The following is a 27,785-nucleotide window of genomic DNA, read 5'->3' on the forward strand; positions in this document are numbered from 1 at the left end:
CCGAAGGGCCCGGGTTCGATTCCTGGAGAAGGCATGGATGTAAAACTCTGTCTTTTCATAGGAAGGTAGCGGGGCCCGCCTATTAGGTGCCTCCACAATAAAATGGCCAACACCTTTGGCCTTAGGAGTGGCCAATGCCTTTATAAGCATGTGTCCGCCATTGGAAAAACAATATTAAAGCATGGGAAAATAGATAATTTTCGGGATTTCGTTCAGATGAACTTAAATTGAAAACTGCTTAGCAAAACTTATAATAGTATAAAACAAAGCGAAATTCAATTTGGAGGCTAACGGTATTAATAAAACTAAACGCCGTTACTCATTTTATTTCGGAGCATAAGATGTGAAAAATTTGCAACAACCCTCGTCGGGATTCAAACTCTTGATCTTACATCTGCTAGCAATTAATCTAATTATACCTCAAAGGGACCGTAAGGAGGGACAGAAAGACACGTTACATTTTCCCTTCTTTTAAAGGGTGACAAGAAAGGACGGGACCCAGTCGCCAAATCTTGTTGGTGACGAATTATTATCCAGCACCTTTTAGTTCGGGCGCCATTGTAAAGTGATTTAGAATTTTTTAAAGTCGGAAAACACGAAGAATCAGAAATGCTGTACCCGGGATTTGAACTTCGGATCTTCCAGCTACTGACCGATCTTGCTTTCTAATTATACTACGCAGGTGTGTGGTAAGGAGGAAGAAAAACCTTATAGCTGAATGATCTTTCAGCTGAATGAACAGCAAGATCATATTCGACATATTGAGATTTAATGCCAAAGAGAATTAATTCCTAAATCTTAAATAGAGCCTTTTTCGAAAAACGATCGCTTAGCCTAACACTCTCCCCGAAAATCAGCTGAGATGAAAAAAAGAAAATGTATGGCAGATTTTGACATAAACTGTGCCACGTAATTTAAATTTACTCATTGTTTTTGGTGATTTCTGTGGTATTTTATGAAATTTTATTTTTTTAATTTTTATGTTTTTTATAATTATTTTTAAATGCTTCATGCTCATGCAGCCATCTGCATTTTCTATTTTTGTAAAAAATAAAACATTTAATTAGAATTTGATATTTTGTTCTTATAAGTTAAAATAGTTTTGTTAAAATTTTCATAGCTTCTTTCCTTGATTTGCACTAAGAAGTAATAATCACTGACCATATAACACCGCAGTCTCATCCGAATCCAATTAACAGTTTCTATAGCTTAGTGTATAAATTGGAGATCATTTACTCAACTCTCAGCCGAAACTCTCGCTTTAACATGCAAAGGGCATTTCTCCTTTTAAAAATAGCTCTTATGCTATTTTTAAAAGAAAAAATACGAGAAAGTCCGCATAAACCCTTACCTGTCCCTCTTCTCCGTTTAGCATGATTTACGCAATAGTTGACAACGTGAAGCGTGGTCAGAATTGTTAGATTTATTTGAAAGCTCTGTTCACGACTTCAAGTTTTTTCTTAAATTTTATTTTAAAGAATGGAATTATGATACATATCAAAAGCTATATATCTATAAGACCTCGATTTAAGCCGAGTATCTTCTTTCGTACTAATATTTGACGGGCTGTAGCGATTTAGATTTTCTTTAATTAATTTAAATAAATATGCTCCAAGAGTGAAGCACATTGGAACACTTATAATTTTTTCATTGGGGGGTAAATTGTTACACTTTCAGAAGCAAATGTTCTCTTTTACGCCTATTTAAAAATAATTTATGGTTCTTCTTGCATAGTTATGATCTTATGGAGAGTAAGCTTCGAATTCTTGAGAAAAAAATAAAGTGACTTGTTAAATAAATTTAGTTAACAGTTATTATACATTCAGAACTATTTTATAACGACGAAGGATTACGTTCCATTTCTAGTGAATATTTTAACCACGATATTATATTTTCAAGGAAACTATGTTTTCCGTTTCATTAAGAATTACAAATGTTTGATCTTGAACCATATTCATGGAGTCTTGAAACTGTAACTGTAACTGTAGAGTACTCAGGCTATGTTACCTCCTTGTCACTGGCAAGATAATCAACATATAAGCACCCTGATGTCTCAAAGTAATAGCTTAATCACATAACCAGAAAGGTAATGTTACTTGGGTAATGTATTTGTAGCAAAGTGTTTTGCCTGAGTATAAAATTAGAGTTTTACTTCACGGCAGTTTCAACTTCTGCCTATGCATTAGAAATTTACATTTGCTTTGTAGAAACGCATTGTCAGATAGAGAACAATTGTAAAAGGGAAACGTATACTTCCCTGAGAATCGAAACAGTCGAGGACAGTTTACGTTTATATTAGATGAAGAGTGGGATAAAAAAAGGGCTTCCCCGAATGCAGAATTTTTGAAAACTGCCTGCATGGGTCAGACTGTATTTTTTACGGATTATTTTATGACCTAGTAGCCGAGCATCAATGGCCCTCGAAGCAGAAGTTGAGAAATGCTAATCTAGAAGTATTTCACAATCTCATTTGCCCTTTCATGAGATCCTCCATCCTAGTCCTCAAGAAAAAATAGCATGACTACCATATTAATACAAGCATGTAAAAGCCAATATAATTACTCATTTACAATTAACCAAAAGCAAATATTTCCCAAGTTCATATCGCTAACAGTGTCCCAGGAGAGACACGTGTTAGCGCTTATCTGTTATTCCAACTATGACACGTGCATGACTCCCTCTTGTTAACCTTGCATCTCGGCAGTCAAATTAAATGACTAAATGAGCGATGCTTCAGTCATGGGCGCACGTTTTGTCCTTTCTTTATTTGCAAGTATTAATAAACGATGGCAGTCAAATAAAATAACAAGTAAATTGAGTGATTAGAAAATTCTGGAAATGGGAAAAGTCTTTTTCAACTAATAAACGGCTTAAAAATATATGTACCGCAATTTGGGTAGAACAAATGACGTAATGAAATAAACGCAGAGGATGGTAGACTATTGTAATGCAAACAGATAGTAAACATTAAGCTGTTATTAAAATATATGCAGAGTGTAGTAAAAAAGTACGTGAATGTTCAAATCAATACACATCATTAAGGGTATAAAATATTTTCCCATTAATTCCTCTCAGGATATTCTCCTCTGTCTTCAAACACACTTTATCGTACCGTTTTTGACACCGTCTGAAGCAATTCTGGAAGTTCTCTTTCGCGACAGTCTTTTACTCTCAATGTCCCTAACCGATTACAAAACTTTTCCTTTTTATGCTCCTTTTAGATTTGTAAGATGCCAGATCCGTAAATAAGATGGATGAATGAGATGATGAATAAAATGCTGAATAAGTGAATAAGATAGAGGAATAATTAACAAATCTACCATAACAGAAGTGATCTATGACACAGAGCATTGTTATGACGGAGAATGAAGCTTTTGTCCATATTTCATGCCATATTTTTCATACGTTTCCTAAACTCTGTAATAAGTCTTTATAAATGAATTATTCATCATAGTATTTTTAAATACAAATTCAACTTGCATAGTTCTATCGAGATAAAATATACAGTTCACATAATTTTGATACTGTATCTTTACTGACACATTTTCTTCGCATAATCAGTTACTGAAAATGCTTGTTAATTGTTTTCTTTAGCAGCATCACAAACTAATCTCAATATCTGGTATGTATTAATAGTACTCTTTTTCAGCTTGAAGGGAAGTTTCAGGTTAATGCATTATTCCTTGATTTACGATACATTTTAAAACATGCCGTCAAGCCTTGCTGAAAGCTGACTGACAGCACGTAAAAAGCTGGAATATATCACATATTTTCATTAAGCTTTAATAAGGTTACTTAAGTGTCATTTCATGCTAAAAATCCCTGTTTTTCTGTTAGATGTTAACCTAACAGCTGCAGTCAGCGGAGTTTTTACGTCACTCATTGCTTAAAACACGAGATATGTTTCGGAATCTCACCTTTTTCTCTAATTAAAAAAATATTTAACAATCTACATAAAGATATAGATTGCTCAATATCCAATGAAGGTCCTTTAACTGAAGTTTCACAACACTCAGCTTTAAAAGTAGGTAAAACAAATGACGGATATTAAAGTATTATAAAAGGATAGTTATCGTTCCTAATTGGCCATTCGACTGAGATTCAGTTTCGCTCACAGTGGCTCTGATCTTACGACTCACTGTTTCGCATGCATTCCGCAGAGTACGGGGACCTTAAAAGCAACGTTTCTGCAACACACGCAGTGTACATCTCAGAAATAATAAAGAAAACCGAATCTAAAATTCTATGTAACATACATAATATTTGAATGCTCTAAATTACTAGGCCCCTCCACTCGTCGAGCGGTTAAGACCGCTGAATTCTGGTAGTTCGAGTCCAGGCGAACCGGCTGGCTGTACGACTTATTTTCGTGATTTTCCTCATATGTGATGTGGATACCAGCCACTTTCCCTTAGAAAGCCCTCCGCGAAGGCATCACTCCCCTTAAGCGTCGTAAAGCTTTGACATAATCGCATAGTCTAAACTGAGCTAACCCTAAATTGTTGAAGGCACTATTCACAGAATGGTTAACACGTCTACGTGGAGACTGAAATATGAAACTCTATGCAGTTCATTCCGAATTTGTTATTTTTATTTTATTCTGCGCATAATTGCTTATAAATGCAAAGAACCCAAGGAAAAGGCAATGTGACACGAAACGTTTAAGAATATTTTTATTAATTTTCCCCTTTGCATGCACAAATTTGCTCAGAAGACGTATAGCTGTTTTCTTTATGAATTTTTTCTTTTTGCTCTGAAACACTATATACCAGAGGTAGCCAAGCTCCTTGATAATCCGAGCCATTTTTCAAAATCTGAAATTTTTCGCTAGCCGCAATTAAATACGTATTTAAAACGTGTGCAAAAAAAGGTATTAAATTTTTTTTACGGAAATTATATTTATTAAAAACATATAAAGAAAAGTACAAAATATGTGTATTGAATTTAAATATTAAAAATTAAACACATTTATTTTACTTCTCTTGATAAGTCTTAAAAATTTGGTGAATAATTGGTGACAGCACTTCTCAGTAATTCTTTGAGATGCTGGTTAGTTAATACTGATCGGTGTTTGGATTTCACGAATTTTAAAGTGAAATAAAATGATTCACATAAGTATGTTGTTTCGAATATTGAAATAATTCGACAAGCAGCCTTTTTTAATTCAGGATACTTTGATTCTGGTACAAATTTCCAAAATTCAGTAATCGGCGTCGATTTATATTTTAATTGTAGAGCTTGATCTTCTTGCATCTCTATTAGTTCTAATTCTCCAGATACATTTTGGGTCATAATTGCATTGGAAATGGAAAATTCACCTTGAATTATGTTAATTTCAAATGTATTCAGAAAAAAATCAAGAGACGATGGACGGAAATGAAATTTTTTACAACATTGCACTTAGTCTTTCATATTTGTTGTCTGTAATTTAAAAGACATTTTGAAATATATACGGAAAGATAATAATTTTTTAAAATATAATAACACAAAAATGAAAAGGGAACTGGGGTACATTTATCGAGAGCCACAAATAATCCTTCAAACAGCCGCATGTGGCTCGCGATCCGCAGGTTGGCCACACCTGCTATATACAGTAAAAATATTATATGGTATATGTTACGGTGAAACACCGAAATCTGGAGAATGTCGACTTTCACCGGTGAATGTCAACATTCACATAGTCTCTTGGTGTATGTCCGAAATATTTTCGAAATACTCTTATTTCTGACTTACACCGGTCAATGTCGACATTCACCATGTACTAATGGTGAATGTTGAACATATAACAATATTATATTTTCTTCTCCGTAATTCAGTCGCGAATAAATGCACTTTAGACTTGAAATAAGAACTTAAGAACATGAGAACCTAAAACACACAATACATTCAAAATGAGAAAGGAAAATAATAGAAGTTAAAAACTTACTTAATTATACAGTACGTTCTAAATAAGAAAATAAAATAACAGTAATAAAAAACTTACTAAATTATGTAATTCAAATCTTATTTATTGCAACAACTTAAACTATTATGGCACTTTATGACCTCTCTTTTCGACTTTCACCAGAGCATATCTGTGATTATCGACATACACCTGTGAGGGTCCAAATATACAAGAATGTAGTGCAATATTCGGTCTTTCACCAACGTATTTGGTGAATGTTAACATTCTCCAATTTCGGTCTTTCACGGTAATAAAAATATTTGAAAATAAGCAGGACAAAAAATGGTGTTATATGAAAATTTCGGTAAGCATATTTTTACTTTTTTATGGTTTGTTTTTACTATCAAAAGCTAAAAGGAAAAAGAAAAAAATGTGTTAGCAGGTGTGAGTCGAAGAGGAGACTCGTCTCAGCAAAAGCATAAAAAGCCTTAACAAATCCTCTGGTGCGACGTTAGAACCTGAATCCTCTCATTTTTTTTTTATATTATTTTCTCTTTTTTCCTTCATTCAATCTTCCTTTTTTTTTTCTTTTCCCTTTCCCATTTTTTTTATGACAAAGAATAAATCTTATGACACCCTCTGGTTATGCGATTTCAGATTTTCAGAAAATAAAGCATTCACAGTTATTTAAATTTGTTTTTGATAAAATTTTAACTCCGCTGTAGCATTTTAGATCTCAAGCTGACATAAATAAAAAAAAGTAGAAAATTAGTTCCATTTTGACGTTATTGATTTAAAAAGATTATAAGGAAATTTTTAGAGAAATTGGAAATAAAACGAAAAAACTTCATATGACGAAACTAGAACATCAGGCTTTCGTCTACGACATTCCAGAGTTAACCACGTATTAACTAACGCTTTCTGGAACTTAATGAATTCAAGTAACTTATTTGCTACACAGAATACCCTCGAATTTCTTGCTTGTTTGTGAGACGTGCGTCTTAAGTACTTGCAGAAACATTACCTATACAGCGAGTCCGGTCGAAATCAGGTGAGTTCAAGGTCGTACGTTTCGCTTATTAGATTTCAAAAATTTCTTTGGTAATTTTGAATTTTTTAAAAATTCCCCCTTTCAAGTTCTGAAAGTTAAATAAAAATTATATTTTTCTGAAGTTGACTGTTAACGAGTTCCCCCCCCCCGAAAAAAAAAGAAAATTGGGTAAATTATTTTCACACACATTTATCTAGATGGTAAACGCTTATATTAATTATAGTAATTGGCCTTAATTCAAAATAATCAATTTAATTGTAAAAGACGCGATATATTACGTTCTTCTGTGGTATCAAAATCACTAGCTAGTATTTAAGCAAGTTTCCTTTAGATAAGTATGCGTGTCAAGAAATTTGATCGAATGGCGATCCGGTAGACTTTCAAGTAATTGTCATTCTATCGGGGGAAAAAAAAAAAATGCGCTCAGCTCAGAACTTACAGAATTTCAATTTGTATTCTAGTGACGAGCTTAAAAGGTTATATAACTTTTACAGGCACAAAGTGAGAAATGCAGTGCGCTAGATTTGTAGTTTAGCTGAAGAGGATATCATGCTCGATATTATCTAGCTGTTTGGTAATCGTAATGGTTATTTGATACCCGTCTGTGGAAGTAAAATATGTGAAACAAGAGCTTCTAATTTTCTGAACGGTACCTATATTTCTTTCTCATATAGAAAAACTTGTTGACCTTCAACCCTACGGATGACGCAGTCACAAAACGAAGAACCAGAGAAGAGGCTAGAAGGTGCAGAACCGCAGCCATGTCAGTCTTCGGTCGAAGAATGTCCTCAAGAAGAAGAAGAAGTAGTTCCTACACCCCGCAACTGGAAGAAGCTATATATAGTAGTATCCTTGGTTTATGCAAATTTTTGGATGGCAGCTTCAGTTTCTCTGCAAGCTCCCTTTTTCCCTCGTGAGGTGAGTGTCCTTGTCTTGATAGCTCGAAAATAGTAATAATGAATTCAGATTTTGGACTAAAAGAAAAGTGTGACCAAATATTCTTGTATCATTTTAAAATTTACTTTTCTAACATATTTAATTTAACTGAACTTTTGATTAAAATTTATATAAGCGTTCTTTAATAATTTAAATGCTGGTACTATTTTTAAAAACTTCCACTTTTTTCCACAAAAATTTAAGTGTTTAACACATTTTAAAATTTAGAGGAACTAATGAGATTCTTATTTTATGAGAAATTTATTTGTCTGAACTTGTAATTGGCTCGTATCCATTTTACCCATGGGGTGAAATAAACGCCCGTATAGCCCGTTAGCCGGGACTTCGATATCCGGACCGAACTACCAGTGTTCAGCGGATTTTACCGCTCGGCCTCTAATGAGCCACACAGTCTCTACAGGACTCAAATATCATAAGCTTTCTCAAATAATAAATCTGCTCGCTGAGAGGAATAAGTGGATATTTTTTCTAAAAACTGCTAGTCTTGACATGGTAGCATGCTATCACGGCATTTTGCATTTCTGCGTAAAAATATATGTACTGGCCTGAAATGATGCTAAAAAAATTTATTGTATTGAATGGCTATAAGACACGTAAGGCTTCTAATTATATAACTATGCTATAAGATGGTATTGTTTAGGAATACTGTGCAGTGAGATTGAATTGTGTTATTAATAAAGTGCTGCTTAATAATGCACGAGATCTATTATCATGCTTTACTTCTCAGCACTTGAACCATTTTTTTAAAATTTTTACTGCTTCTAATATTGAATATTATCTTCAATACTGAGTATTTACCTCAAATTTTATTCTTTCGGTATCACATGGAATTTTAAGGGAAAACATTTCTACTATTGGTAATTAAAGAAGAAAGTAGGAAATAGTTACGATAATCAGAGTTTGTTGAATCATGGAATAATATTTTGTTTTACTTTTAGAGTGTATTGAATTTGCCTCTGTTTCAGCCAATAACTATTTCCAACTAGATGAGAAGTTTAAATCCATTAGATGTTTGACCTTTAATAGCATACAATTCTCCCCTTAACTACTCGATTAATAATGATTTCTTTTCCCGATATTACTTTTATAATGAAAAGAGGATTTCTGTTAGCACTTTAGAATTTGTGTTCTTAAAAAAATTGAATTCGTACAGCATCTCAAAAAAAAAAAAAAACAGAATCATATAAATAATATTATTAATATGATTACCAGAATTGTTCAGGTAGTAAAGAGAAGAAAGAGCACATTGCTGACTTCCTGAGACAAAAAGATTTAGAGAACTGCAAAGTATTTCAAGAAAAAAGCAAAATTAATTCTACTTTTTATGTAACAAGATTTTAAATCACTTATTAGAAAACTCGGTTTCCCATGAATGCTTTTATTTTAAGAATTATTCCTAAAGTAAAAGCCAGTAAGAACCTCATTTATAAGTATTTATATCTGCTCAATTCACGATTTACTTGTAAAAATACTGTTGCCTCTTGATTATTTCATTTATGTATTTTAATAATATAGTTAGCCAGCAAACTGTGTTGTAAATTCTAATGGCGACGAATCATCTTTAGTTATGTGTGAGATAACGAATGAATTTCATTCTTTGAACAATCTAAAGTGATGAGCATAAATGAAGGCACACTTTGCATTTTCTCAAAAAACGGAGAAAAAAGTTGCAAAATTCATTATTTTTATTAGAATTGCGTTTTATATATTTTTTTATGGGAGCTTTTGTTAGCCTTGCGCCATTACAAGGGCAGGAAGTGGTGACCACTTCATTAAGGAAGCACCTACTAGGTGGCCATCGTTGCCTCCCATGAAGGGACAGACAGTTACAAGCATGCCTTCTCCGGGATTCGAATCCAGGCCCATTGCAATGGCAGTCATAGATGACGTTATCAATTTAGCATTGTAACATTAGTATCATTAATTCAGTGAATGCCGCTGGCGGTGGATGGTGGATTCTTTTCCGTCGCATGGACATAACTCTGATTGGTGTAGAACCTTAGATCGGAGGTCCATGCGACGGCGTTTCGGTCACTAACCATTTTACAGGCTGGGTGGTAAAATGGTTAGAAATGCAACATAAACATGCATTATAAATATATATAATCTTTAGCATTATAAATATATATATCTGGGTTGCATTATAAATATATATAATCTTTAGACTATATAAATATTATTACAAAATTTTAAATTGAAACACAAGTTAATAAGCTTACAAAACTAAATAGAACTTTTCAACTGATCAAAATGAAACCCAAAAGGAAAAGCACAATGTTGAGTTTTATGCTAATTAAGTTTTATTGCGTTATTTTGTACGTATCAGTCAGAGTGATATAAGACAGATAATAGTTACACTTATCAAAAGTGGCGCTGAAAGCTTGACTGCTTCTGCTTAGTCTGTCAAAATTTTGAAATGGCTGGTAAGCGTGTAGGAACTACGATTGAAAAAGGAAAAATAATCATTCGTTTATGTTATCAGAATAATTCTTTGAATGAAACTGGTGATACAGTGAATAGGAGTCGGTACACAGTAAGCACTATGATAATAAAATTTCAAATCGTCTAGTATTGTGGTAAATGCACCAAGAAGTAGCCGCCAGATAAAGCTGACTTGTAGAGAATAGAGAAAAATTATTCATATTGTTAAAGTGAATATAAAAATTTCAACACTCGAGGAAGACTTTCACAAAGTAATTCATCCGAAAACTATCACCAGAATTCTTCATCGGGCTGGTTACAAATATGCAGCAGTCAGAAGCAAGGAAGTTCAGTACGAGTATTGGAAGTCTTGAGTTCATTGATGGCACAAGGGATCAGCATGTCTATATGAATGTTCATAAATGTAATCTTTTAGTAAAAGACCGTAAGCTTCACTTTACAACAACTTCTGTACTTTCAACAGGACAATAATCCCAAACATACGACACATATTACCCATCTGTAATTGCTCTATTATACGCCCCACACTCTGAATCATCCAGCTCAATCCTTGACTTAAATCCCATTGAACATTTATGAAAAGAACCTTTACAAAAGATAAAGAAATACGATGTACTGAATGCGTGGACGTTTTGAAAAGGCTCCTCTTAGAAGATTGGGGCAAAATTTCTTCTGAAACAAACAAACAAGCAAAAATAAATAAATTGATGAATTCCGTGCCAAATAGGCTCAAGGGTGTTATCAAAAACAGAGGAATCGTCACAAAGTATTGACTACATTTCATTTTGACATTTTAATCACTGTGCTTTCACTTTTATCCTTCATTTTGATCAGCTGAAGTGACTTTTGCAAGTATGTTAATTTGAATTTTAATTTAACATTTTTAGTTATTATAATTTATGTTTCAATAAAAATAATGATTTTTTAAAACTTTTTTGAGAAAATTCAAACTGTGCCTTCATTTGTGTTCATTACTGTAAGCTTTTTGTCATGGTAATCCCAATGAAGAAAGCACCTTTTTTCGAATAAAATGGCCGGTGTTGATGGAGAATTGCATAAAATTAGCAGACCACTTCATGATTCTGAAAGGTCGAATAAAACCATGACTTTACCCTGAGATTTCTGTTGCACAGAGGAAAAAACACCACGACATATGTATAAGATAAAACATATGTAAATCAAAATTGCAACTCAAATTAGCAATAGCCCTTCATTCCTCATTTTAATTTTAATATTTTCTTTCTCTAAAAGAAGTAATAACCTTTTCTGGATTGCGTCAGTTCTAGATTAATCCGTATCGTATGATTTCACATAACGATGATGACGTAGCTAATTTAAAATTTCCAGAACCTAAAAGGTTTCTCTTAATAAGCTTCGATATTGGATAATTAAGGACTTTGCTTCTACGTCTGTTGCCGCCAAGGAGTTGCTGCGCCGCTGTCTTCATATCGCAACAATGTCGAAAATTTAAAAATTAACGAAATGGGCACGATTAGAATGCCAGGTGAATTGCGGTCATAAATTTTAATTGAAATTAAAATTAATATTTAATCTACCTTACATCTAAGTCTGCTTCATTACACACACACATATATATATAGATACATAAAAATAATTAAAAGGCACTAATGACCCAGGGTTATGTGCAACCCCGATTGGTTTCTAAAGGTTAAATCAAATTAAGAACTGTTATTAACCGCACGTGTTGCAGGCGGATGTTTTCTCATCTCAGAGATTCATTTAAAAAACGATAAGTTTGATGAGAAAATTTAAGAAACGGGTTACAATACGTCACCGAAGGAAAAGTGAATTAAGTTTGATGCAGCACGATCATACGAGGAATATAAAGATCAAAGGCCATATCGTTTTTGTGTTCGAATCCCAGCTGCTAAAAAGTACGAGCAGAAACTTTATGCCCAAGAATTTTGATTGGAATTTTAAATACGTCTTTAAAATGTTAAACCTTTATTTCTGAGATAATTTGATTTTAGCCTATGCTTTTAAACTCTCAGATGCTGCACAATACCAACTATTAGCTATCGCGCAGCAAATTAACTTATCATATTTCATGTGATGATTAGATTAGTTTGGGACTGACAAATTTTTACACTAATGGCTTTCTTACGTTACTTTACCATACTTAGACGGGAACTACATAATGATGCAGTTGTTCGAATCAAAAGGGTTTACGATATCCATTATTTTACGATCTTTTACAAAAGTTAGAATTAAAAACTACATTTGTACTTCAATTTTTTTATTATACCTTAAAATGAAAGTTAATTACAGTATGACTACAAATATAAAGGAAGAAAAATACGCGCTCACGACCCTACGACTGATGGGGCAACGTTTCATGAAAATTGTCTGAAATTAAGCTCGCTAAGCGTGATGAATCATCAGGCTAAAATCACGATGCAGGCAGGTGATACTAATGAAAATGAGAACAATCGAGAAAATGTGTTTTGTTATGTATTTAAACTTCTTATCTGAATAACAAAAGTCTTAACCTTTGTTTCATACAAACAATCTAGAGAAGTTAAACGAAAATGTTTGCATTTTTTTCTACTTAAAATAACCTTAGTAATAATAAAAAAAATTAATTTTATTCAAATTTCGTTTTAAATAATTGCTACAGTTTGTTCACTACAGTGGACAGCATGCATATACGCACATGCATAAAATTCTCTTTCCAACGATTTACGGTCATTGCATTTGAAATTATTTCCTGCCTTGTTTGCAGTGATCATTACAGTCTTCTAAATGGTTAATCTACAACTGACATGTACATACAGATCCCCCAAAATACCTTCATTTCGTAGACTGTGATTGAATTCATTTTCCTACAATTTTGTAACCTGTACCTATTGGATTAAAATGTCAAATTTTCTAGAAATTCCTTGCCAAACATAAACATTTCCAGCGGTGTTTTGGCTTGATAAGCAGTAGATTTGGGTTTCAATCCACTCTTTTCGGTAGATCATTATCTATCCACTCCACAATTTTCTCAAACTGACATTTAAAATAAATGTCTCAAATTACTAATTATGAATAAAAAATGTACATTACAATATTATATAATGTTTACTATGAGAAAATGTACTAACGTGGAAACAGAAGTAGCAGTCATTTTCCAAATAGCAATGCTTTACTTAGTGATGGTATACAGCCATCTGTGATCGACAGTTGAAAGTTCTAATAATATAGAATGAATAAACACAGGAATGGAATCTGTTAAGGCATTTACAGAAGAATAAACAAATTTAAACTTTTGTCTACTAGAGTGGACATGATGCAACAAAGGGTTAAATTAAAATTTTACAGGCATTGATAGTTTCAAGCTGAGTTGCTTATCACACATTTTACGAGATGTTACCAGTAAAAAATATGTTTAGTTAAAATAGGCGAGTTTATAATGTTTTGAATTAAATTTGTATTACATTTTTTTACAAGCAGTGCCTTTCCCTGATTACGAAAAAAAATTGCGTTAATATAACAAAATATAAAAATGAAATTAATTTCGAGAAAGTTTTGTTATAACAACTGCATTTAGAAACATTCAATTAAATAATTCTGTTATCACAAAAAACTACAGAGGATTAATGTGTTTTGAGCTTTATCATATCATTCATTATATACCTATCCTTTTCCTTTCTGGCTTCCTTTAAATGCTGAATTAGAGCATTTATATGCAAATAAACTTAATACCTTCGATAAATCGGTCCACCAGTGGCTGAGTGGCCGCCTTGTTTACAACAAGTATCATCTTTATTATTATACTGAATTTTACATCTGAAAACTGAATCGAACTTCTGTTTCTTATTGTTAAAATGATAAACATAATTCACATTTGTAATTCAGAAGTAAAATAAAGTGGAATTCTTACTTTAAATTCTTTACTCCTTTGCAAAAATTTGAAATTATGTACACTGCATTTTTAACATTGAAGACATGTAAAGACATTAGATATTTTTTTTAAAGCAGGAGAGATGAAAAATGAGCAATGCCTTCGCCGGGACTTAAGCCTCGGACCTCTCGAATACACTCCGAACGTGCTGACCATTACACCACAAAGGCATGATAAGAAGGCGGGAGAAATACCGTATATACTCCCCCTTTCAAATAGCGACTAAGGATTAGGGGACCCAATCCCCAAATCCTGGTGGTGAAGAATTATCATTCATCACCTTTTTTTTTAGTTCGGGCGCCACTGTAGAGTTATTAGGGGTTTTGAAGCAGGAGTCATGAAAAATGTGTAATGCCCTCGCTCGGACCTCTCGACTACGCACCGAGTGTGCTGACCATTACACCACGAAGGTATGCTAAGAAAGCGGGAGAAATACCTTATAGACGGAACGTATTTAGTCCAGAGTATTTATTTTCAGAATTCTCCGTTCTCGATATAGATTAAATGATCAAAAATACTGTTACTTAAATAAATTTGCTCTTTTACTGTATGATTTTTTTTTTCAAGAGAAAATAACGCCACAGAAAACTATTTTGTTTCTAGAAATACTTAAAAAATAGGTAATTACAGCCTATTCAAGTGAGCAAAATATTTTAATGGAGGAACCATACATACTACCCGATATATCGCGAATATTACTTTGTTTACAACCCATCCATGCGAAGTACTCGATACTGAGCCGTGCAAATATATAGCCTGAAACTTTTTAACAAATAAATATTTTATTGTTTACAAACTTCAGTGTTATGATTATAAGGTATTTTCTCCCTGCTTTCTGCGTGCCATCGTACTGTAACGGTTAGCACACTCGGCGCGTATTCGAGAGCATTGCTCATTTTTCATGTCTCCTGCTTCAAAATAACCTAATGTCTCTACAGTGACGCCCGAACTAAAATGTGGTGGATGATGATTCTTCACCACCGGGATTTGGCGATTGTGTCCCCTAATTCCAGTTGTCTTTTAAAAGGGAGAGTATATAAAGTATTTTCCCTCTTCTTTTTGCATGCCTTCGTAGCGTAACGGTTAGTACACTCGGCGCATATTTGAGAAGTCCAGTTTCGAGTCCCGGCGAGGGAATTGCTCATTTTTCATGTCTTCTACTTCAAAACAACCTAATGTCTCTACATGATGTTTTAATGAACGATTTTAAACTTATGTTTTAATGCGTTCATTGTTTATCGGATATCTGCAAAAGAAAAAAGGCTCTTCATGTTCAATAATCTCAACTTTCCTAAATATAGTAGTTTTAGAGCATATATTCCGTACGTAATATCCATCGTTCTGTAAATGAACTTTACATTTACAGTAAATTTGTTATTAATGTACATGGCTTATGTAAGAAGTCATTCCAGCAAAACGTATTATTGACTAAGCTATCTTTTAAATCGTAGATTATTAGGTTCTCCCTCATTTACAATGTTACTCGAAAACAGTATAAAAGATATGCCAAATGTTTAGAAGTAAAGCATTTCAGACTTACACGAGAAGAAAAGTGATATTTTATTACAAAATGTAGTCTGCATTTTTCTACAATAGAATTACTGATTGCATTTTAACTATGAAAGCTAGTTTATATTTAAAATCTCTAAGAAAATTTCTTTAATTCATCTTTGGTATTTAGATGTATTTTGTTGAATATTTGTTCTTTTTTCATTATATAATCAGAAGGTCGTAAAGTGTTATGTATTTAAAATTCTAGTATTATATTGCAATACTTTAAGTTAGTTCAATTTTATGTGATTTGCAATTTATTATTAGCATCTTAAATATTGTGTGAATTTAAGACAGATTTATGAGCTTCAAAAGTATTAAATTTGTTTCACGTTCAGAAAAATCCTAATACAGCGCACAGTATTTCTAATAACATTAGCTCTGAAGAACGAGTAAAATTTTCAGATAAATTCTATAATTTACTAAGTAATTTTATATATTTAGTAAATTCTATAATTTACTAATTTCAGTAATAAGCTATATTCCAAAGTTTTCCGATACTTTATTTTACATTGAGTAACGCTATTCTCTCTCTTAAGAATTCGAGAAATTTATACAGGTATAAATTCAAAAGTGAGATCTGTGGGCATTACGAAAGTAGTCATAACAAGGCTTTTAGTTTACGCAAAATAGTTCGTTGTCATAAACTTCGGTGAATTATGAGGTATCTTTAATCCGTATAGCTTTATATAATTATTATTCTAATACTGAACTATGTTAAACTTATATTTGACTAACGACCTCAGTTCAAATGGCTCAGAGTTTCATTACCAAGCTCCAAGTGAAGAACTGTATTTGTTTTAAACATACCGATTTCATTAAATGGGAGAAGTTCTTTAAAACTATTTATGTAGCTTGAAGAAGTTATAGATTTTTAATATTTAATTAAGTTGTTAATTTTGATTTCTGAAGTATGAGATATTTAGATTAATAAAGTGCCTTCTATTTTAGGCAGAGTTAAAAGGGGCTACGCCAACGCAGTATGGCCTCGTTTTTGGTATTTTTGAGCTGGTGGTTATTATTATGTCTCCTATATATGGAAAACTGGTAAGTTAAATTTAGTCTACCAACAATGAAACTTCAAACAAGTTAATTGATTTATTAAGTGCTGATTTCTGTTGCCTTTCAAATATATCAGAAGCATTTTATAAATAGATGAATAAGTTGATGAGCCAAAATAAAGTATTACAACATGCTCCACTATTTGGCTGATAAATCTGGGTTAGCAGCCAAACAATAGAGCATTTTGGCTGTTGATGAAATGAATGAAGTTTAAATTTTTTATGAATTTAATTACTTTATATTGAACAAATGAAGTTAAAATTACTGCACAATCATTGTCATTATTTTCACACTAGTTCAGAGCATCAAAAATATTTTACGCGTTTTCTCTTGTTAGTTAATCCTGTTGATAAATTTGCTGCGTCATATAGCATTTGGAGATGAATAAATAGTCAGTTTAACAGACAAATATGTATTACAAATGTAGGAAAGCTGAGTTTTAAAGTACTAAAAGCCATAGATATAGGGGTGTCCCATCAAGACTGTCCAAACTCTGCAGAGTCAGATTCCTCGCTTGAAATAGGTAAGAAATGTCCAAAGAATAGTACCCGTACGCCCTGTAGTTTTTATATAAAAGCGTACGGAAAATATGATATAATATCTGATGCAAAGGGGGGGACTTTATTGAAAACATGAACATCGATATTTGCATGATGTTCAAAATGTTCATCGCGCATATCGATGCGTGTGCCGTGGAATGAACCGTCGTTTGAATCGTATTTTAAGAGGATGCCTTTGGTAGCTACCGGTACCTTATACAAATGACTTCCAAAATTTAAAGGCGATCACAACACCATGAATGCGTATCATGCTGATGACGCTGTCATCATCACACGTTCGAGAAGGCTGAATCACGCTTTTGAAAGGATGCAGGAAAAGATTCCGGAGATTGAAAAATGAGGTCAGAAAAGGAAGCCAAAAAATCCCAAATCTTGGTTGCCAGAAAGTGTAAAGTTAAGATGTAAACTGCACTGTGAAGTGACTCTTTCCAGAAAGCTACATTTCGATGGCTTTCAGCGGCGCATGAACTTTTGTGAAGATCTGTTGCAATAACCTGAAGCCGATAGTGCACATACCTTGTGGAAGGGTGAAATATACTTCTCATGCGATATAGTCTTCAACAGTCGCAACAGCCATATGTGATCAGAGTTCAATCCTCATGCAATCCTCCCGTCGAGGCATCAGGTCTGCTGATCTGTAAATGTGTGTGCCTCCTGTTGTAATACCGTATTTATGCGAGTCTAATGCGCCATCGAATCTAATGCGCATCCCCATTTTAAAACTTTAAATAATAAAAAAATTGTTTGTCGGCGAATGTAATGCGCATCAATGATATGAGGAATTTATTGAATCTTATTTTATACAACAGTGGATTTGTATATAAACTATCAATTAATGGTATGATAATTTTATTTAAATTTAGATACCATATTTTATACAACAATGGATTTATACATAAAGTAGTAGAACATAGAATTAACCTATTAGTGGGCAATTGTTATGTGAAACAATCACTGTTAATTACCACTACCGTATATACGGTACCTATCGTAAAATATGAACATGAAATAAATCGTAACATTTCTATCTAACTAACAGTTTCTACAATTAGTGATTAATAGTAAACGTCTTTATTCACTGTTTTCATCACTGGAATCCTCGCAGCTCTTTTCGTCAGACGCAGATTCATTTCTTCTTTCCTCATCATCATCATCGTCATCCTCGGCGTTCTAGAGCTCGTCATCTTCACTGCCATTCAATGAATTTGAAATGCAGCATTTCTTGAAAGATTTCACAATCTTTGGTGCTTCGATGCTTTTCCAGGCAACAGAAACTCAGTGCAACAATGTGCGGTGCAGCACGCTTAATTTTTCCTGTCGGGGTCAATTCGCGGTCATCGGCGAACTTTGCACTCGAATCTAATGCGCACCCCAATTTTGAATACTACATTTGGCCAAAAACGATGCGCATTAGATTCGCGTAAATACGGTATTTGATTTCCTAGATGAGATATCCTTAGTGGCAATACTCGTACATGGCCTATGGTTCCAGCGCAATGAGTCGCATTTCGACACTCCTGTACCATGTCGGCTGGATATGGAATGTCCAGATCGATGGATTGGATATGGTGGTCCGGTTTTATGGCCGCCACAATCTAGTTACTAGTTACTACCTAGTTGACTTAGTTTCTGGTCTTTATGCTGCGTGTACATACTTTGGTGGACATTGCGTTACTGCAACGTGTAGTAAGACATTTCACGAAGCGCTTATGCATACCTCGATATGCACGGTGGACAATTTGAACATCTTCCTAAGCAAACATGTGGGAAAACCGATGTTCTTGTTTCAATAAAGTTTCAGATAAGACGTCATACTTTTCTTTTGCGTTTATCTCGAAAACTATGGCCTGTACAGGTACAGTTCTTGAACACTTTTTATATATTCCACAAGAGAAATCTGGCTGTGCAATTTGGCTGGTCTTGTTGGGACACCCTGTATAAAAAGAAAAAAAAGAGAATTAAATATGGCTATGTTTTTCTTTCTTTTATATTTTTTTTTGGCCTCTTCATTTTCAATCTGATTTCTCCTTTCTTTCAAACCTTTCCCTTCTGCGTTCACTAGCATTTTCAAGTGCATCACACTAGCACGTACAGTACTCTGGCATGTAAGTACAAAAACATTTTGCAAACAGAAAGCTGTTTTTTTTTTTTTTTCTTCTTCTTACATTTGCAAAAATGCTTTATATTTGTCTTCAGCTTTCAGTTAATTGAAAGCATGGTAAGAAAATCAACCCTTGTAAAGAGGAGGAATGGCTTACAAAAAATACTTCGCACAACTATAAAGATTTTATTTGCTCATTTTTAGATAAAAATAAACTCTTGAAGTCAGTGTTTAATATCTATGAATAGTCAAAAACAGGAAGTCCGGTGTTTTAGTTGTTTCTTATGTTAAATGCTAATGTGTCTTCTTTCCATATTTTTTTTTTTACTTCGTAGCTCATTACTAAAAACAAACAAAAAAAAAAAAAAACAAAAAAAAAAAAAAAAAAAAAAAAAAGGCGAATGTCTGACTGCGTAGATGTGCATTTAGTTTAGGGATTTACATCTATTCCTTACTCCATATGCGTGACTGAAAATCTTTTAATACAGATTTACAAATGCGACTTATTTTTGCTAAAAATGGTAATCTACGGCTGCAGTTTCTTTGCGATAAAACTGAAAGACCATAAACCTTTAAAACATTCAAAAGCTCAAGCACTGTAATCTGAGCTTAACTATATTATCTTCAGTTTAAAATCAGAAAACCTTGAGATGATCGCTAAATACGCAAACATTTACAGCATAGCTTGCATAAATCTGAACTATTGTTTCGGAATGTTGTTTATTGCGATCAGTGAATAGGTGAATAGAATGCGATCAAATAAATAAGAAATCATCTAAGGATAAGATAAAGATGAGCTTGTGAATGAAAAGAATAGTTAAAAACAAAAGATCAACACAAAAAAAACCCTCCAGTTTGTCAAGCTTTCAACATCCGGTAAATTTGGCTGATAACAGCACAGCCGCCTGATGAGAAAAAAAAACAACGGCAAATCTGCTTTTGTTTAAATTTCGGAGATTTTCTATAAATAAATCTTTTCTAGAGAAGGGGCGTCGCTTTCGCGCAGTTTTCTGCATCTGGTAAACTTTGTATATTTGCAGCAAATCTGAATTCTGGCGTATTGTAATAATTACCTTCGGCGTTGCAAAACCTGTTCTTTTTAAACAAACTATTACTGAAATAGTTTAATTTCTATGCCAACAACACGTAGATTTGTGCCATACTAAAGCCTTGAATAATAAATTTTCAGGGAAGAGATTTCGTTTTTTCCACGAAATAAATGAATTATCATTTATTGTCACTTTTACTTAGAATGTTTTTATTTTACTTGTATTTTCAGTAAAATTATGTACAAAGCACAAGCTATATTGATATTAATGTAGTCACCTTATACAGTAGATTTCCAGTTAATCGGGGTAATTGTGGGATCAACGGCCACGATTTACCCAAAATCATGGATAATAGTCGAGCCGCAGTTAAAAACGCTGGAAAGAAGAAAAACCCACATTATTATTAACAATTTATCTATGTTTTGAAGCAGTTTAACATGGAGAATAAGTTTATTGATTATGTAAATTAAATCAGCATACTAAACAAGAACGCATATTAAAAATAATTAATAAATAAATGGCTGTCCACATAATTTATTTTTAACAGATGATTTAACAATGTTTATATATTCCAAATTATGCAACATCAAATTACGTACTGTAAGCGTACTTGTACAAGCGGTTCAGCACTAAAGTGGCTAAACACTGGTAGTTCGGTTCGGGGTTCGAACCTAGTGAACAAGTTGGCTTAATGTGCGTTTTTGTAGTTTTCCATATGAACAGTGCAATTGTTTACATTAAAAGTTATCTACGGGGCGTTCCTCCCTTTGGCGGATGCTAGTGTGTCCATCTCCTTAATTTCAGTGATGTCCGTAATCAAAAAAAAAAAAAAAAAAAAAAAAAAAAAAAAAAAAATTACTTGGCGTTGTGAATAAAACAATATCTGAATACTCTAATATCATTTACTATTACTGCTATTAACCCCCTCCGTTTTCTTTACTTTCCTCTATTTCTCGTAGAAACTGTGATTACTTCTAATGGTTTCTGATAGCCATTTTGAATCATTCCGCAATAAACAAACTTTTTTGTTAAACAAGACGCAATCAATATACCCTCAACAGATCTGGAGTCAACTTTAATTAAAATTTTGGCAAAAAGTAACCTTAGTTTGGAGTAGATTTTGAATGAAACTTTATGGATTTTGGAGGCAATCGAACGGAGATTCCTCTTTGTAGGGAACGCCCCTCTCCCAACAACAGAAAGGTTCTTGAAGAACATTTTTTTTTAGGAACTACGTTTCAGGAATGTTCTACAAAAGTAAGAGAAGCGAGGGCACTCGATCAACAGCTCTGCGACTTAACTCTGCGAAAATATCGGTAAAGCTTCTTCATTTGGTGATTCGGATTCCCTGGAAGATTTTCATATGCAGAAAAATTTGCCTTCTTTAATTAGTGACATTTATTCCAATCCAGTTCTTCATACTTTCAGAATTTTAATATCGTATTCTTTCAAATTTCATTACTATTTTCATTGGATTGTTGGCCCTATTATATTTCGCTTTGCTGTGTTCATTGCTTTTGATAGAAAATGGTTATCGCTCCTCACATTTTCGAAAAAAAAAATTTTTTTGATTCTGAAGAACAGGGACCTATCTCTGTTCCCCCTCGAAATTGATAGTTTTATTCAAAATCTACATCAAACTAAGGTTGCTTTTTTTTTTTTTTTTTTTTTTTTTTTTTCTTAATTTTACATTTCTATGCTTTTCTACGAATTTCATCTTATAATTATTTTGCATTTCGTAGCCTCATAACATGATATGGGGACTTTTGTGGTCACATTTCTTTTACATCAATAGTCTAACCATTTCTGCATTTCGTTTATTATTTATGGACTAATTTGTAGGAACAGGTAAATGCGCGAAGTCCGAACTTTTGTTACTTCATACGAACAGATTCAGTGAGAAAAAAATCAGTTTAGTTAAAATTCCTTAAATATCGTTATATATATCATGTGATAAATTATGTATATCATGTGCATAATAAACAAGGGCTAAATAATATATTTTAATCCTGAACTGTGTCAACAAATATTTAAATTTTTCTCAAATTTTTCACGTTTCTTATTTTTTTTTTCCTGTCAAATTTTTATGAGCATCGATTTTTCCTTCCCAGCGTGCTAATATTTTTATTCTTTTCCAAATTTTGAATTACAGAAGTATTATATAAAGAAAATGATTTTCTCTTCAAAATTATCATTATAAACTATTCTTTACCATTTGGTCGCTTCATTCAGCAATTCAAGAACGAACTGTTTCGTCTTCCCGTAATGTCACACAGAGCTAATCTTACACTTCTTGAAGGAAATTAACCTCAGAAATCGTATATTCCGTTGGTCAGAATTAAAGAAAATCGCGTGAAAGATTTATTCGAAAATTATATTAACGATAAAAAAAACTTCTGCTGAAAAAATATGTAACAATTTTCTCATGGAATAGCTAGAATTAGAATTCTATAAAACATGAGAAAATTTTAAATGTATTTTAAAACACATGGTATTTAATATACATATTACCTCATAATTTAGTTACCGAACCTTTTAAAATCCAAACATGTTCGAGATAATAATTTATGTTTTCGAATTTCAGCACAGAGTAAAACCTTCACATAGCTATAAAACTGTAGTGTATTATTAAGCAAGCATATACTACGTTTGTTTAATTATTAAAAATTTACAATTTGAGACAGTCTGTAAAGTTACCAGTCTTTTAAAAAATTACTTACAAAAGTGTTTTGTTAGTGCCTTTAGTCTCGTATATCATACATTTTTTTAAATACTTTGATAGTTTCGTCTACTCACTGCTATGGGCCAAACGCTGTTTTTTTTATTTCACTCTCTTTTCTTTTTCAGATTCCAACTGTTACGCCCAAGTTTCTTATCACAGCTGGTGTGCTAGTCGGTGGAGCTGCTTGCTGCGTATTTGGGTAAATTTTAATTTACATGCAATTAAGCAGCATAATTTGAAAGTATCATATTCTAAGATATTTGAAATTTGTATTAAATATGCCAGCCGTAATTAAGCATAGCATTGTTGGGAGCTGCGGGTTCATGGATGTCTCTTTAAACAGCCACTCCAGATGCGCCACGAGAAACTGAGGATTGTATAATAATAATAATGATGACATCAAAATAAATAGCTGCAAAGCTAAAAAAGAACGCAAAAAGTAGACAAGTCCCTTCTTAGTGCAAGAAAGAAATATCATAAATTCCCGATATCATTCACAGAATAAACTCTAAACTGAAATTCAGTAAACGTTTCGAATCGTAATCTTTCAGATCAGATTACCGATTAAAGTCTCCTAGCACTCAAAGCATTATTTATATGGCGTTGAAGCTTCGGGCAAGATTGTTGACGAAGCTTCTAAACTGTATTTTCCCAAGCCTTCCAGAAAGTCACCAGCTGAGAGAAATTGCTAAATGTCGCCAGCTTTGTGACAAAAATTGTTGCTAAAGCCCATTAGGAGAGTTTCTAGTTGAACTATTTTTAAAACTTAAACGTTGTGGACAATTAAAAAATACACAATTTTATGTAAGATATAAGCGCTTATACGCAAAAATAAAGCCACAAATTCAACTGTGCCCGAAGTAAATCACAAAACTTACTTAAAAGCAAAAATTACACTAACAAATAAGTAAAATATAAAATCGCAGCAATACACTGTAGGATTCTCCACTGTGTAATTCTAAGTTATCGTTGAAAGTGAAGAATTTTAAGAACTGATAAGCGAATAATCGCTTGAGTTCGTGTGACATGTGACATGTGACGGAGGACGAGGGCGCCTGATGTTTAACATAGGTAAACAGGCATATGCCCCGCGTCCTCCACTATCTAGTGGCAACAACTCCCTGGAGCCTCATCAGGCTGCCTCGGGAGTATATTTGAATCTTAATGAGAAAGTTACATGGCCATACAAGGGCGGTTGACATAGTCTACATTACAAGTGATGTGTATGACATTTGAAAGTTTTAGGATTACCGTGGTTGTTACAGGAAATCTAAAAATCTAAAAAAAAAAAAAAAAAAAAAAGGGGTGGAGGTGGCATAAAAATGTAAGACATAATACACATAACAACACACTTAAAATACACAGAACATACTCACAGACTGCTAAGTAGAGTACTAATAATGCATTCATGTGATGCTGTTAGAACATATAATGCTGGGCAGATGTAATACTATGTGACATATAAAAACGTGTAATAAAACTGGTAAGATCACAGGATGCAGAGCAGAGATAAAGCTGCGATACTAGTGAAAACACATGGTGCATGCCAGATATAAAGCACGCGTGTAACATTGCCAGATATAAAGCACGCGCGTATACTAATTAAAACACATGATGCAGGGCAGTTTTAAGACAGATAATAACATAAGTTGCAAATAATTATTAGCAATGAACTTTTGGTTTACATATGAAACAGATGGTGGTATATGAGTAATAATACTTATGGGGAGACAATTCATAGTGCATGAACCTAGGCTAACACATGATAGGAGTACATGATGCAGAGCAAATATGTTAATAGTATATACACATTATACAGAGCAAATATAGAGCTAAATAAAAGACATGATTCAGGACAACTATAATACTGTTAAAAACACATGACTTTGGGCAGAGATGATGCTATTTAAAAGCACATGATGCAGGACAGAGATAATAGTAATGAGAAACACATGATGCAAGCATAAATATGATACACATGGTACAGGGCATATGTTATACTAATAGAAACTCATGATGCAAAGCAGATATAATACAAATAGGAGCATATGTTACAAATAAATATTAGGGTACTTTATGCAGAGCAGGTATGATGCTGGTATATACACATGATGCAGAGCAAATCTAGAGCTAATTAAAAACGTGACATAGGGCAGATATGATACTAATAGAAATACATGAAAATACATTATGCAGTGCAGTTTATGTTCTAATGAACACGTATGATGCAAATCAGATATGAGAAGAAAAAAAAAGGGCCACATGCCGCTGAGCAGGTATAGTACGAATAAAATCATTTGATGCAGGACAGATATGATACTAATGAATATACATGATGCAGGACAGATAAATAGCTTATAGGCTCATATGGTACAGAGCATATGTTGTACTAATAGGAACGCATGATGTAAAGTAGATGTAATACAAATGAAAATATTTAATGCAGATAAATATTTGGGGTAAACAGTTGGTGTTTCATATAATGCATATGATAGTATATGTGTAAAAAAAAAAAAAAAAAAACAAAAAAACTTATGATTAGACAACTCATAGTGCACGAACTTAGGCTGTCATACGATTGAAACACATAATGCAGTGCAAATATGATATTAATGTATATACATGATGCAGAACAAATATAGAGCTAATTAAATGACATGGTGCTGAGTAGATGCAGTACAGGTGAAGAACGAGTAAATACACTTGGTACAAAGTAAATATGATGCCAATAAATATACATGGTGCAGAGCTGATATGATACTAATAGCAAAGCAGATATAATACGAATAAAACACATTGTGCAAATAAATATTAAGGTAGACAAAGATACATATGATAGTATATGAGTAATAAGTGCTAATAGAAACATATGATACGGAGAGCTGATATGATGCTTATAGGAAGGCATGCTACAGAGTCGTTATAATACTGACAAAAGCACATAATACTGTGCTTGTATAGAACTAATAAGGACACATGACAGCGTTAAAGTTCATTAAATATTTGCTATTGTGCAAGAGTTCTCAAACCAGTTTAAGTTCTGTTTAGGTATAAGATATAAGGTATGCGTGTGCAAATTGTAGTTTCCTGGATAAATGCAGTGGAAAATCTTATGTTGATTAAATGGGCTGGCAGATATCCTGACCTAGTGCCGCGATAAATTTTATAATTTTACATATTGCATTAATGCTTCCCTTGTGCTTTATTATCAGTCGGTGGTAGGCAGTTATGTTGCTCGTGGGCATGAAAAGATGCATGGTATTTGTCAGAGGGCACCTGAATAGGTAGTGGTCTGGCGTTCCGTCTTCTCCACAGGCACAGATGTCTGTATTTGATATCCCATGTCGATGAAAATAAGACGGGAACGGCCCGTGACCTGTTATGTAGTTTACCAAAGGAGCAATGGCGATAAGGCGGTCAGTTGATACCTTTGAAATACGCTCATAGGTGCGCCTCCAGTTTCCGCATTAGTCCATTCTTCTTGCCATTGTCGTATTGCTTGTCCCTGCAAATGACGCTTTAGATAGGATGGTGGGGCAGGAATATTTATTTCTTGTGCTTCGAGATTGCTTGCAGCATCCTTAGCCAAACGGTCAGCTGCTTCATTTCCCTGGTTGCCATTGTGGGCTTTGACCCAGACCATGGTAATTTTAGTGTGACGATTATGCTGCAGGATGTCTTGCAAGTTAATGATGCTCGTGACAGGAAACAACAAGATAAAGGGTAAAATAACCCTTTATTATTCCAATCAAGAGTAGGAGAACTCCGTCTTGGAGTTGTACAATAAAGCCGACACTTGGGCTTGAACTTAAGAGACTAAGATTCAAACTAAACTAATCTTAACTAAAGAGATACAGCCGAAGCTATCAAAATTCTAACAGAGTTGGCTCCTTAACGCTAATAGACTGCTATAAAGGGCCTAAAGTACGGCCGAGCGTAATGATAGCTTACCAGAGAGTAGCTTAAAAAAGCGGACGCGTGCAGCCAGAATATCTGATATCTCTCTCACTAAGACAGAAGAATTTCGCGGTTCCTTTTTCATTTTTTTTTCCTTTTTCATTAAGGCTCTTCCTCATTAGCATTCAGACGTGATTCTAAAACTACATTCTGGCGGGAAGTGGTAAGTTGAAATTAAGAATCGATAGGAAAGAAAATTTAACTGTTAATAAAATTAACATAATCCTTACAACACAAAAACAGCAATGCAATAAAAACGATTTAAATATTTTAGAAATTTACGGCATCGAGCCCTCAAGAACTGTATGTTCCGGACTATGCAATCCTAAGAATAACTAACATCATTTCCATGGTGCTGTGCAAGTCTGTTACACTCACTACTTTAGGTTTAGAAGATGGAGTTCTTTGAGTCGTTAAATTTTTTTATCAGACAGGATAAAGCCTCTCAGAATGTCTGTGGCTTGCGTGAGATTCCTTGGCGATTCTTGGGGTTCCAAAACTAGACTTTGATCTCCTTCCTTAAATTTCTTCTTCATCGAATA

At 33.4% G+C, this 27,785-nt stretch overlaps 1 protein-coding gene across 4 annotated transcripts in view; it reads left to right on the forward strand.

The window, feature by feature from the left end:
- The window catches only part of LOC118198573 (MFS-type transporter SLC18B1-like), a 94,632-nt gene that overhangs the window by 38,115 nt on the left and 28,732 nt on the right, over window positions 1–27,785 (forward strand). For all 4 annotated transcript variants that reach the window (XM_035370276.2, XM_035370277.2, XM_035370279.2 and 1 more), the window contains 3 exons: window positions 7,610–7,853; window positions 16,744–16,839; window positions 23,412–23,485. In XM_035370276.2, the coding sequence (XP_035226167.1) occupies window positions 7,638–7,853; window positions 16,744–16,839; window positions 23,412–23,485 (386 nt within the window). In that variant the 5' untranslated portion in view covers window positions 7,610–7,637. The remainder of the gene's footprint in view (window positions 1–7,609; window positions 7,854–16,743; window positions 16,840–23,411; window positions 23,486–27,785) is intronic.

The sequence above is a fragment of the Stegodyphus dumicola genome, chromosome X1, assembly GCF_044657685.1.
Source record: "Stegodyphus dumicola isolate Sdum_Otavi_A_Nest chromosome X1, ASM4465768v1".
Taxonomy (NCBI): domain Eukaryota; kingdom Metazoa; phylum Arthropoda; class Arachnida; order Araneae; family Eresidae; genus Stegodyphus; species Stegodyphus dumicola.